The 14,398-nt window shown below is 34.7% G+C and overlaps 1 protein-coding gene across 1 annotated transcript in view; it reads left to right on the forward strand.

Moving 5' to 3' along the window:
- Positions 1-14,398, forward strand: part of DNAH7 (dynein, axonemal, heavy chain 7) — a gene marked incomplete at its 5' end in the record, with an annotated part of 112,562 nt that overhangs the window by 13,876 nt on the left and 84,288 nt on the right. The window contains 4 exon segments of the mRNA XM_010297578.1: positions 3,560-3,784; positions 5,498-5,644; positions 6,255-6,940; positions 9,308-9,494. Of these exon segments, the coding sequence (XP_010295880.1) occupies positions 3,560-3,784; positions 5,498-5,644; positions 6,255-6,940; positions 9,308-9,494 (1,245 nt within the window).

Consider the following 14,398-nt stretch of genomic DNA (forward strand, 5'->3'; position numbering starts at 1 on the left):
ACTGTGGAGGGACTCACAGTGGCACCCTCACTTCTTCACTTGCTTTCAGTGCATTCCTGTGTTTTGCAGTTTGTGTGCCCAGTTAAGTAGATTTACAGATTATGTTACCGAGTTTTAACTAACCTGACACTCACAAAATGGGCAAGTGGTTTAAAAAGATTCACACAAAGGAACTGCAGATTGACAATACTGCTAATAATGTGAGCACAAGTGATCAACAAGAAAATGGGGCATCTGACACTTCTACTCCTAGTATGAGATCTTCATCATTAACATTAAGAGGTAAAAATAATGATGGTCTAATCAGATTTGACAAATCGGGCAAAATTTCAAAATTGTTAAGAAGAGGGTTTGAAATATGAATTTACATCCACTATTGTTAATTATGAACCTTGTCTGAAATGTCTGTTGTGCCTTGAGTTATTAGTTAATGATAGTATGAAACCATCACGCTTAGCAAAACATGTAAAAACTAAGCATCCACATAATGAAGAGAAACGTTTACAGTTTTTTCAGTGAAGTATCAAGTCATGTACCTCTCAGTCCAGAAGTGCTCAAAGTTCTACAGGATGTTGGCAATGTGGTTAATTTTATAAAAGAAGATCTTTAAACAGCAGAATCTTCATAAATAGTTTGTATTGAGGTAGGGAGTCACCATGAAAATCTTTTCTACTGTGCAGGGGTTTGCTGGTTATCTTGTGGAAAATTCCTTTTAAAGAGTTGTCAAACTTAAAGATGAGTTATGCATTTTTCTTTTACAAAGAAACAGGTGTTCCTAATTTTGCTGACCTTTTCTGTGATGACAGGTGGCTGTCAGTAACATGCTACCTAGCAGATACTTTTGGTAAAATAATGACACTTAATATTTCCTTCAAAGTAAAGGTGACATTTTTAAGAATGAGTGAGAAATTAACTGCTTTTCCAAAGAAAATAATGTCCTGGGGAGAGAGCATTTTGAAAATGGTTGTTTGGAAATGTTTCCATTGTTATGTGATTTTGTTGCTGAAAATTATGTGTGTCCCCCTTATAAAAACTTTTATATCTGTACAGTTTAAAACCTTGGAAACAGAATTTTCTAACCTGTTTAAAAATTTTACAAAATATTTCAGTGAGTTTTGAATGCGTTTGTTAAAAACCCCAAAAAGCAAGACCTTCCAGTTAGTTTGCAAGAACAACTGAGTGATATCAGGGAAGATGGAATTTTATTAGATTAATTTCAACAAAAACCTTTGCATAAGTGGTGGATGGAATCACGATTTATTAAGCACAGCTAACAATGCAATTTTTCCATTTGGATCTCTGTGTCTTTGAGTTTGTTTTTTTTTTTTTTTTTTTTTTTTTACTCTTTGGCAGCCATTAAAATGAAGTCTTGAAATAAACTGAACTTAGAACCAGACCTTTGAACCTCTAAATCTCAAAGTAATAAACCAAGATTAATGAAGCCTATTCAATGACATTGCTCTCACAAAAAATATTATCAATAATATTAGTGAAAGTAGAAAGGTTTCTGTAAAATTAATAAATGAAAATTATTTAAAATATTGTTTATTATTAATTTAATCTTTTTTAATTTCTATTTTTTGTGCATGTTCTATTGTGTACATAATAGTACAGTAGTATTTGTGTATAATCTCTATATAAATATATATATATTGAGGGCGCATGCTCAAAAATTTCTTACTGATAAGGATGTGAGATCAAGAACGTTTGGAGACCACTGCTGTAGGGGAGCATGCTAGCAAGCAGTGTGGCTGGCTGGAATGTTGACTGAGCCTCTTAATAATATAGGTATTTAATTAGTAGTATAGGTATTACCTGGCAGTTTTGTCACTGATTTTCACAAAGCAAAGGGTTAGTAGATAATGGCTTGGATTAAGTGCATGGTTTTATTTCTATTCTCATCCTACCTAGTGTAAGCAGATAGCAAGTCATTTCTGTAGTGTGGGCAACATTCCAGTAGAATTAAATTTAGACTGTGTGTTTCTCAGGCTTCTCAACATGTAGTTCAGTCAAACAGTGAATATCTCTTGGTTCTCCTGAATTAAATTCAAGCAATCGAATTAGATGTGGAAGCCTAAATATCCATTCCCAATATCCTAGACTAATCAAAGAGTTGAAATTTGAGATGTAGGTAATTTTAAAATGTATTTAATTCTTCACAAGAAAGCTTTAAAAAAAGCACTCATTGGCAAGTTGTATGAAGTAATTTTACCTTTATATCCTCTGTTGAATGATCATTCAAAATTTAGCAGATGTAGGGTTTGCAGCTTGGTAATAGTAAAATCCCACCTCCTCAGTTACAAATACCACTTCTGTAATCAAAACCCTGCTGTTTCTTTGATGTATTTGGGCTCCAGTTCAGTGATGCACTTATATTCACACTTGAAAGGTAATGTGGCTTAGTCTCTTGTTGTTCAGCAAAGTTCTGATGTATGTGCCCAATAGTAAATGTGTGGAATATAGGGGCGTGCTTAAAATAGGTGCCTGAGTGGTTGGCTGAATTTGGATCGGAGTGATTTTGCTACAGTAAAGTTTAATGTAGGATATAACTGGAGTAATTTTTTCAAGTAAAAAGTAAAATGTTTAGAAGTTGAACTATGTGCTAGCTGAGAATATGGTGCCTTTAAAATGCATATATATAACGCATAGAAACTACTGTTAAAAGAGCAGAAGCATAGATTTACTGGACAAATCTGTCCCTACCTAGAAATGTTTCCAGTGATACCACGTTGTGTCATCATATTAGTTTTTTCCATATCTTCAGCTGATGAATATGAAGTTAATATTTACATATACTGGTATACTATTGATCTGTCCAGTTGGCCAACATTTTTACTAATACAGCTTTTTTCTTGTTAGGCTTTCAGAGTGCTTCATTGGATTATGGATTGGCATGGATTATTGTTGTGTTGATGTATTGTATGTTGACATGTATGTTGTATTGATGTACAAATGGATTATTGTTTAAACTGGGCTGTGTTGCTGTTCTATTAAGATTACCATATGGAATGCTATGGATGTTAACACAGTTTACCTCCAACTCTTGAGATCTGAAAGAACAGCATAATTTTTATTTTAAGCACAGTGAGCAGTACAGTGGCTGTCTATATTCCTTATGTTCCTACTGCTAGGGAAGACTTAATCTTACATTGGGTCACTCAGTGCTTTCCTTTCTCAAGTGTGTCGTCCTTTTCTTTGGTAGTTATTTTACTAGTTTTTCTTTGGTAGCACCATGCTTTCCCAAACCTGCAACACTTAGAGCAGGCTGTCTGGATTGGCTTCTATTAGTCCAAATGTTTGAGCATACAGTTTCACCCATTCTTTTGAGTTTTATTCAATAAAATAGCTAGTAAGGCAGTTGTATTAACAAGTTATATGCTGTAAAAATGGCGAATACCATGCCATTCGAAATAAATACCTTTTCAGATCATGTATTTCTAATTTTATTTAATTTTCCTCATAAAAATAAGCTTTTACAGTTAATATTTAATTACTTCAGGTATTATTTTGGCATTACATTATATGAAAAATGTCTTCCGTTTTAACTTCTATTCCCCAGGCCTGTATGCAGAAAATGGAAACATGTGATATGCTCGAATTGGAGCAGAAATTAGTGGATACTGTAAATTATGTTGCTTTCCTGATAGAATGTGTCAGTTTTCCGCCAGCAGACATTCGCCTGAACAGTAATGTTTTTCAATGGTATGCACGAATGCCAGATATCTTTGAAGAGCACAGAAAGATAATTAAAGAAAAAACAGATCAATTTCAAGATGGTCTTAAGGTTTGTAATGACAGTATTTTTAAAATCCTTGAGCTACTAATTTTGAATGGCATATAGGACATGAAATAATGAACTGAACACCCTCTTTTATTTTCCCATATATTTTAAAAAGAAGTTTAAAGTAGATGTTTTTATATTATTCTTCATATTAACTAATTTTTGCCTGCTCTACGTTCATTTGCTTTTCACATATCCACAAGTACTGCAAGACAAGTCACGTCTCAGTTTTGCACTCTGAAAGCTTTTAGTTACAGAGATTCCAGTGATGTTGATGAAAGTTGTCTGTATGTGAAATAGTAAAATTAAGATAAATCCTTTAAAGACATGTACATGGCTTGATTTATGCACATGAGCAGTCCCTTTGGAGTCAATGGCAGTATATGAAATTTCTGTGATAGCTCAAAACAAAACTGCATTAATTTCTAAGTGTGATTTTGCTGTTATGATAGTGTCAAATAATGCAATTTTATAACATAAGTTCACCTTAATTCAGGTTTGCTTTATTTGTTTTTATTTTTCAATCTCTTATACTTTACTTGTATTTTATCTCTGTTAGAATTTTTTATTATATTTACTAGGCTTTTACAGTACAGTTTGTTGTATTATCTAAGTGATGGGATCTCTCCGCAAGTATTGCTAACTACTAGGCTGCTGATCTGTTACAGTTATGTAACAGATATTGTTATATGCCTGTATAGCTGTATGCTTCAGTTTTCTTGTGCTCTGTAGTCTAATCATCCTTTTGTCTTAGATCATACATATTTTGAGATAGTGAGCTTCTATGTTTATGCAATATGTTTAAAGAAGTAGCTGGTATTACTGTCACTGATCTCTCTCACATCCAGCGATAGGACTCGTCAGAATGGTTCAAAGCTACACCAGGAGAGGGTTAGACTGCACATTAGGAAGCATTTCTTTACCGAGAGGGTGGCCAAACACTGGAACAGGCTTCCTAGGGAGGTGGTTGATGCCCCAAGGCTGTCAGTGTTTAAGAGGCATTTGGACAATGCCCTTAACAACATGCTTTAACTTTTGGTCATCCCTGACTTGGTCAGGCAGTTGGACTAGATGATCATTGTAGGTCTCTTCCACTGAAATATTCTATTCTAAAGTGCAGTGTGAGATGTGTTGTAAATAAATGTGGAACATAGACTCTGTTACTGTGAAATATGTTATTGCTTTGTATGGTTTGATGCTTGGTTTCAGACATTAATCAGTACTGATGCTCAATGTGAAATACGTGTTGTGGAGTCATATATATGAGGAAAAAATTATCCTTGAACTGTGTGGCTTTATGACAAGAGACGCCTCTGTCTTGTCAAACTGTTTAGCTTTGTCTGTCGTTTTCTTCATTTAATTCCATTATTCTATTTTAACTTGAGATATACTAGGCACTTGAATTTAGCTTTCTATTATTAGCCTGCTGACTATGTCCATCATGGAAAGCAGAAGTTTCTATGTCCACCTATATCCTATGACATAGAACCCAAAGTCACATCTGTCAGCCCAGTAAGTCACTGCAGGTAACAGTAGGATTCAGGGCAATTTCTGTAGTTTGGGTTGAATATACTCATGTGCAAATATGTTGGATGTCTTGGATTTTCTGCAAGTATAATGTGTCCTACTATAGCAAATCAGAATAGTTATTTCTCTTTACAGAAGTTTATTGTGATTTTTAAAAAATTATTATGTACTTGCTTGATGTTTAATTAGATACGCTGTGAACAATTTGTTGAGGAACTGAAAAGCTACTCTAAGCAGGTTGAAGAACTTAGCACATTTGGCGATATTCAGGAAGTCAACAGGTATTTGAAGAAAGCTCAAGTGTTAAATACAAAATTGGATCTTGCTGCTGATAAGGTACAGATTATAGTCTAAACTTGTCCAATATTATAAATTTGAAAATTTTAATATTTGTGGTATCAGAATCAGCAGTTTACTTAGTAATACAGTTACTGAGATGTGGCAAAATAATTATTAGTTCGGCTATGAAATACTTTTACATGATTTGCGATTTAAACTGCAAACTTACTGAGCACAGTCATTTGTTACTATGTGGTCCTGAGTTAATACAACAGCACTTGGCATAGTGAAAGAGTGGATTAAGTTTATGTATGTTTGCATAGAAATTATACTTTTATGGTCTTGGAAGTGCAATTCCTGTTGTTCTTTATTACCTCTTGTCTGTTAAAGCCTCCATGGCAATGCAAGTTATAGAGGAATGCCTAGGTACCATTTTAAACCTCTATCTATATTCCTCTATTAACTAGCATGAATGCTGAGCTGTTACTGTTAAAGATTGCTTTAACTGCAGTCAATGGCAGAAATTAGATAATAGGCTGGGTTAGTAACTCAAAACTTAATTTGAAGCTTCTTGAAAACACCAGAAAACCTCCCTAATCCTTGTGGTAATGACCTGGTATCATGGACAGCATTGTTTGTATTTCAGACCTCACTTATGTCTCAACAGATTGATCAGTTGAATTCAGAAGAAGAGGCTTTTGGATGGCCAGTATCTCAGTACCCTCAGCATAAAAACATCCGTAATACTCTTGCTCCGTATCTTCGTCTCTATGATATGACTGTTGAATTCAACAGAAAACACAAAGACTGGACAGAAGGATCATTTACAGAAGTGAATCCAGACAAAGTAGAGGTGGATGTAGGAAACTACTGGCATGCACTGTATAAACTAGAAAAAGCCTTCCACGATTTTCCAAATGCATTAGCGATAACAAGACAGGTTAAATCAAAAGTAGAGGAATTCAGATGCCACATTCCTCTAATTCAGGTGATTTGCAATCCTGGTTTGCAAGAAAGACACTGGGAAGAGATGTCAAAAATTGCTGGTTTACCACTGTCTCCTTCTGAGGACTCAAATGTCTTGTCATATATTAACTTGCATCTTGAACCATTTCTAGAAAAGTTTGAGACCATCAGTGAAACAGCCAGCAAAGAACATTCACTTGACAAAGCTTTAACGAAAATGATTGCTGAATGGGATCAAATGGAGTTCACTCTTCTGGCCTATAGAGAAACAAGAACCCATATTTTGTCATCTGTAGATGATATTCAGATGCTATTGGATGACCACATTGTCAAAACTCAGACTATGAGAGGATCTCCATTCGTTAAGCATTATGAAAAGAGAATAAGGTATTTTTTTTTTTCTAATAGTAAGTCACCAAGTAGTGTTACCAAATAAGAAATCTTTTCTGCTTAATTTAAAGCATAGGGGCTTCAAATGCTTTTGTTTATCCTCCTTAGGCAGTGATTTAATCTCATTTTAAAGGACTAAAGCTTTTGTCTCGTGTCAGGTATGCATTATTTAATCCTATAAAGCTGATTTTTACTTTTAATTAATGATACGGGAAGTGCTAATGCATGGGAGAGGTTGGTAACATTACCTTTGTTTTACCAGATAAAACATATCTGAGGTGTAGATGGAAAGGTAGTAGAATAAGAGAATATAGTACATTTTCTATCTAAGTTATATAGCTACTGAATCTTTTAGCTCTTCCACGATTAAAAATGTTAGGATTTATGTAGGGCAGATGAAGAAAATGGAAACAAGACAAATTTCATGGAAGTGATGAAAGGTTTTTTTCTTCCTAATGCAGAAAATTAAATTCCAAAACTTAGCATTGCATGTTAAAAATTCTGTACTTCCATCTTTGAGCATAGGTTTTAATCTGATTTTGTCCCTTTTTTTCAATAAAAACATAAAAACTTTACTTGCTTCTTAAATCTCCCAAACATAGCAATATTGTGGAAATACAAAAATCTTTCATCTGAAGTTTGGCTACAATTATATAGCTATATAAGTACCTCCAAACTCCCATTAACCTGCAGAAATGCTATTTTAGAGTTCAGCACGTCTTCAATAAATATGAATACATACTTACATGTACATATATGTATGTTCCGGTAAGTATTAATTCTCTAGTTACTACTGTACTGTAGTATAAGAGTTCTGTCTTTATTAATGTAAAATGGTAGGTTTTGCCTACCTACTTAAAAAGACTAAGCATGCCATGATAAATTCATCAGAGTTTTTTGGTGACTGACAGCAGTTGTAATAATACAAGGTATTATTATTATGTCAGTCTTTGAGATCTAGGTGATTACACAATGATTGCTTTCTCAATAACCCAACAAAGCATGTAGAATTCTGGACTGCTGACAGATATTCCAAATTCCTCGTATTTTTGGTGTAAGCAAATTAACTGACCTACCTAACTTTCCTCTTGGAAAGCTGCATTTTTCTCTACCTCTTGGTAGAAGCAAAATCACCAGAAATGAGGTACCAATATGTAAAACATGACAGAGGGACTTTGGGTAGAAGAGAAGGCCCATGCAAGCAAAGCTGTTTGTTCTTTAGAATCTGTGACAGGTAAATGAATGAATGAAGAAGTTAGGTATGTTTTTACATGCATCATTTTACAGAGCTCAGTGCAGCTCACGTATGAGTGCCTGTTGAGAAACTTACGGTTCATTTATAAAATACATATTTTAACAGCATGCACTTTTAGTAATAATTTTATCTGTACTGTCCAGTGGTATGAGAGTTGTAAAAAATGATACTCACTGTTTTTATACAGGGAAGAAGAATATATGTACTTGTTACAGGATTGTAAATAGCATTTTATTTTTATCTTTTTTTTTTTCAAATTGCTTATGTCAATGAATTAGGAATACCAATGACATTAGAGAACTGATAATATCACATCTGTCGGTGAGATAGTATGAAGTGTCAGATGGTGGTATTAATAATTTTAAAACAATGCAGAAAAATTTAGGAGACAGGAAAAAATTATAGACTAAAGGATCTTGAATTTTTGACTATCAAAAGAAAAAAATTAATAGCTAAAGGATTATAATATTGTGTACCAGTAGTGATGTGCAGTAATGCTGAAGGACTCTAATCTGTCAGACAAATGTGCTCAACATCCACATTTGGAATCTGAAGTCAGAAATAAAATGTGACTTAACCATTTTTTTTGTCAAGTATTTACTCTACTACTTGAAAACTTTTAATTAAGACCACATGTCTTTTTAGGACAATGTCTACATATTTTTGGTTTAGTAGTTTAGGTTACTTTTGTGTCTTTCTTTTGCCATCTCAGCCTATCTATCCTAGCAAACGGTTATAAATAGTAGTCTGGGCTTTGGTATATGCTAGAAACCAGATTGCATAACTAAAGTGAATTTGCCCACAGATACTTTTATATGTTAAAGTGTATACTATGTTTATTCACTGATACTGTTAGTCTATTTATTGAAGTAATCTAGTTCATAAAATCCTATGATCAACCTACGGGTGATCCAGTTGCAGAGATTAGTGTGGACTTTGTTATAAAGGAAATCAGGCTAGGTGAATATGATATTCTGCTGAAATCTTAAAGCTTACACCTGTTGCACTTGCTGCTGAATATGCAAATTGCCAAAAAGATCTTAGCAGTGTGCTGGAAATGTTTTACCAGAAGCATCAGTTAATGTATTTGAACTAATGCTATTTTATAGGGAATGGGAAGGAAAACTGTTGTTGGTACAAGAGATCCTAGATGAATGGCTGAAGGTTCAGGCTACTTGGCTTTATTTGGAGCCAATTTTCAGTTCTCCTGACATCATGGCTCAGATGCCTGAGGAAAGTAGGCGATTCAGTAGTGTGGTTAAGACGTGGAAAGACTTAATGAAATCAGTTTTTCAGGTAAGTACTACTGTCTTAAGAATACAGAGGGAATTTGTACTATGTGCTAAAAAAAAAAATTGCTTCTGATAACACAGTAATCTGTTTTCTGTTTCATCTTATTCCCCTTTCTTAGATTCTTTTAAAAATTATTTTGCAGAACTGTTTCACATAGAATCATAGAATTAATCGACTGGGAGGGGCCACTGGAGTTTTGTTAGTCTAACTGCTTTCTAAAAAAAGCAGCACTTTTGCCAACACTACATCAGGTCAGCCACAACTTTGTTTAGCTAAATGTCAAAAATCTCCAAGGATGGAGATTTCTTACAGATTTTCTCCAGTGACTTCAGTGCTGCATTATTGTCCTAGTGAATGATTTTTTCCTAATGTCTAAGCTAAACCTCCCAAGCGAATATTTGTAACGGTTGGCCCTTGTTGCCCAACTGTCACTGCTGAGAAGTTGGCTTTGTTTTTTTCAATTGCCCTTTGTGTAGTTGCTGGCTACAGTTAAATTCTACCTTAATTTCCACTTCACCGAGCTGAACAAGTCCAGCTCTCCCAACCTTTTCTGACAGGCCGTGTGCCATTCTGGTGAACAGAGTGAAGCAGCATACAAAAAAAAGTAACATAGCAATGATGATCCTGGCACTGTAGGTCAATTGACATGAATCAATGAAATTTTACACAGATTATTCCTTTTGAAAAATGCTGTTTATTAGCATATTGAATTGTAGAGACGCCTCTATAATTTTAAACTGTTTAGATATTTAACTTGCTTCAAAAGTACTGTTCTGATCTACTTTAAATCAGTACATAAGGCAGTTGTCAGACATGATCACTGCACACATCTGGCAGTTCAAAACGTTACTGTTGTTCCAGTCTGCTTCTTATTTCATCCTTACCGTAAGTTATCACTGTTATTAGGATCAATTGATGAGATTATATAAATGCTCATCGCTTCAGTAGTTAGATGTTCTCAGCCTTGGATCGGGTTAGATTGGCTGTCTTTGCCAGCCTAACTGGATGAAGAACACTCCTACAATCTCTTCTGCTGGGTCTGCTCAGAGGCCAATAGCTTCTAGCAAAGAGGTGGTACTATTAAGGGAAGAGGTAACATCTGAAAGTGGCACAGCTGATTCTTCGGTAGTTATGTGATCAATGGTCTGAATGCATTGCTCTACAAATTCTGTTCTTCAGGGAGTAGTCAGGTACCTCGTAATTCTGGTAATCCTATTATGGTAATCCTAATGATTTTTATAATGATTAGAGAAAACTGCATGCATTCTGAAAAAGCTTCCTCATATCAAGGACATTTCTAGTAGGATGTTGCATTTTTACTAATTTTTTTAACTTGGCTTACTAAACTATTCAACAGACTTGAGAAGACTTATGGGGGTCCACTGTTTTCCAGGGTCAGGACATAAGATTGTCGTTAGAAGGAAAAAATGAGAAGCTTTGTTTTCATCTGTCTCATGCCTTTGCAGAACTTCCAGAGATCCATTATGTCATTAGGACAAATGCTAAAATCTTCACTCAGTCTAGAAGTTTTTGGTCTGAGATCTTTCCAGATTGCAGATATGGTCTTAATGTGGGAATACACAAAATGTGTAGTATTAAAAAAAAAAAAAAAAATTTGCTTCATTTCCTAGCAATTCAGCTTGATCACTTTTTTCATTTTTTTAATCTAGTTATTCTTTTCCCCCCTCTCTGTTTTTCTCCCTCTGTTTTACACTCCTCCCCACCTTTTTCTCTCTTATTCTTTCTTCTGATTTAGCAGAAAAATCAGGAGTTTATCTCACAGAGTTGTGAAATCTAGTATTTTCTAGTATATCTAGAAATATCTGAAATAATAGTCATTATGGGGAAAAAATTTTGTAAAAATAGAAAAAGGCAAGAATTTCAGAATTTTGTTGAGTATTATGTTTCTGAACATTGTTTGCTGAATGACAGGAAAGACATGGACCTGTTGGAGTGGCTCCAGAGAAGGCCACAAAAATGCTCAGAGGGATGGAACACCTCTCCTGTGAGGACAGGCTGAGAGAGCTGGGGTTGTTCAGCCTGGAGAAGGGAATGCTCCAGGGAGACCTTGCTGCAACCTTCCAGTACTTAAAGGGGCCTTATTAGCAAGAAGGGGACAGACTTTTTAGCAGAGCCCGTTGCAATAGGACAAGGGGTAATGGTTTTAAACTAAAAGATGGTAGATTTAGGCTTGACATAAGGAAGAAACTTTTCACGATGGGGGTGCTGAAACACTGGCCCAGGTTGCCCAGAGAGGTGGTAGATGCCCCATCCCTGGAAACATTCAAGGGCAGGTTGGATGAGGCGCTGAGCAACCTGATGTAGTGGAAATGTCCCTGCTCACTGTGGGGTGGTTGGACTAGATGACCTTAAAAGGTCCCTTTCAACCCAAAGATTCTATGATAATCTTCTAATTTGGATATTCAGTGCTAATGAAATATGAAGTATGTTTTGAATGTGATATATGTTATTGCTGGCAGAAAAAAGAATCATCTTGTGTTTGTACAGGAGAGTGTAAACACCAGAATAGAAGTTTAACAATCTAAAGTTGATTTTGGCTATACAGGTAGGCATTATTTTCCAGAAGATGGCACTCTCTTTCCACAAATGCGATGTTTGAATTTCATGGCTTAAAAAATGCTCTTCCCAGTCTATATGAATGGTCTTTCTTAAAGCATAAAGCTAACTTGAGTCTGTCTGTGCTTTTTTTGCATTTATATGCCATTGTCTTATAAAATTGCTGTGTGTTATGAAATTCCTTTATTTGCTTAGCTTTTCATCATGAATTTGAATAATCATATATTATTCCTTAATTTTAGATATCTAATTTAAGCACTGCACATTAATGAGGGTTAAATTACTTGGGGGTTAAAAAATCTAGGCTATGGAAGATTTTCTGTCTTTGTGAGGAAGAAAGCAAAAACAAAAAGGCAAGAAAAATAATACAAGAAAAACATTCCTAGACTGCGACCTGTGATAATGTTAAAAATTCTATTTAGAAATTAGAGCTAGTGATGGTCTTTTAACAGGGTACTCAAGCTATTTTTATGCACTTGATTTATACTATTTTCTAGATACAGGTGTTTTCCCCTAATTGACATTAACAACATCACTGACAAAGTAAGTTACATTGATGTTTTGAATAACTGAGAATGATGGCATTCCCCTTTTTTCTTCATGCCTTAGCAGAACTGTAAATAGGAAATCTATGTTGAAGCATAAATTATTTTTTTTCCCCTAACTTCTTCTCATATGAAAGAAAAAACAAGCAGGAAGAATCCCATTTATAAAACTGGGATTTTATAAATAAAATAAACACCACCCTTTGATTTGCTTTACAAGTTGCACTTACTCTATTTGCTGATGATAAACATGCTAAGAAAGGGAACAAAAACTCTTTCTGTTGACAACATACAGTTATACAGTTGTCTGTGCAGTAAAAACTGTTTTATAAAACCAGTTACAAACTATGTTTGTATGCTGACAGCTTAATTGTCTATGTATAGATTAAAAGTATATTTAAGTTATTCAGTTTGTTCTGGTTTGGCATTATGCAAAAGGCAAGTAGCGAAAGGCAAACGTATTTCATGTACAAATGAACATTATGATTATTGTATTAGGGAGGTGCACCACCATGAAGATCAATTAGATAAACATACAATTCTGGTTGTTTTTTTTTTCAGTAGATTGGAAATGTATGTGTAATGTGAGTCGGGAATTGAATCAAATCTGAATGCACATTGCAAATAATTTAAAAATGTTACAAGTTTTTGAACAGAAACTGTACTTGGAATTTATTATTAAATTCTCCAAACTGAAGCTGAACAGCAGTCAGATTGCTGGGTCAGCTCTGCCTTGTCACCTTCTGAGGGGTTTGTTTCTCATAGATACCTTTTGCACCTTCTGGGCTTTGCAAAGCAGTCCAGCCTGTATCTCCTCATCTGTCCCTTGCAACATGAGTCACCCATGCTTCTGCTCTGTGAAGTGTTCTGCTCTGAGACTGTGTTGTTCTGCAAACCCTATCAGGAACTTTTCCTAGTGGGACATTCTGTATTTGTAATGGGCTCTGGCAAAACTGTTCCTAGTGGACATAGTCTGCATAATTCTTTGATTTCTGCTGTCCATTGTTGGAGTATTCCTTGTTATTACTATCAGCAGTTCTTACAACCCCTTAGTAGATTGACTAGTCTGGAATTCTCCTTACTGATCTCTTTGCTGTTTCTTATGGTTGGTTATACCCTGTGTCTTTTTTTATTTTAATCCTGGATATGTGTTCTATGTTGTGTGCTTACAGGTGCAGACTCACTGGGCAGAGCAGAGGGGACCTAACTGACTAATGTTGACTAACTTTTCTAGTTAGGTCTGTTTCCATCTCACCTATGGTCATTCTGGCCCCATTCAAATTCCTGGGAACTTCATTTAATTTGAGAGGTTACTTTGGAAAGCACTATATATCTTAACATATATTTTGTCATCTACACAGTATACAAATATAAGAAACTGAGTGTTTATCCAATAATTTATCTTGACAGGTGTTACTCAGATGCTATGGTAAAAAAATATATATATATATATAATTTTTTTAATATTCTTAAAGCAATCATAACTTTCGCATTTTGCTAGCAAAAAAATCTTTAAACATGTATTTGGCTAGTAAATGTATTAGGATCAGAGAATACCTTATTTTAAACCACATACCAGTTAATGTTAGCACTGAGGTGTCAGCTTGCCTACGTACAACTTTGCCATCTCAATACTTGTAATATTGTGTATATATTTATATATTTTGTAGAGAAGGAAAGATTTCTTGCATTGAACTCTGATAGATTATTACTACTTTAAATGTGTGACTGCATTGTTGTCATAAAAGTACACTCTTAAAAACCTATCAAAATGTTTTAATTGTT

Source organism: Phaethon lepturus, unplaced genomic scaffold (assembly GCF_000687285.1).
Source record: "Phaethon lepturus isolate BGI_N335 unplaced genomic scaffold, ASM68728v1 scaffold2102, whole genome shotgun sequence".
Lineage (NCBI taxonomy): Eukaryota > Metazoa > Chordata > Aves > Phaethontiformes > Phaethontidae > Phaethon > Phaethon lepturus.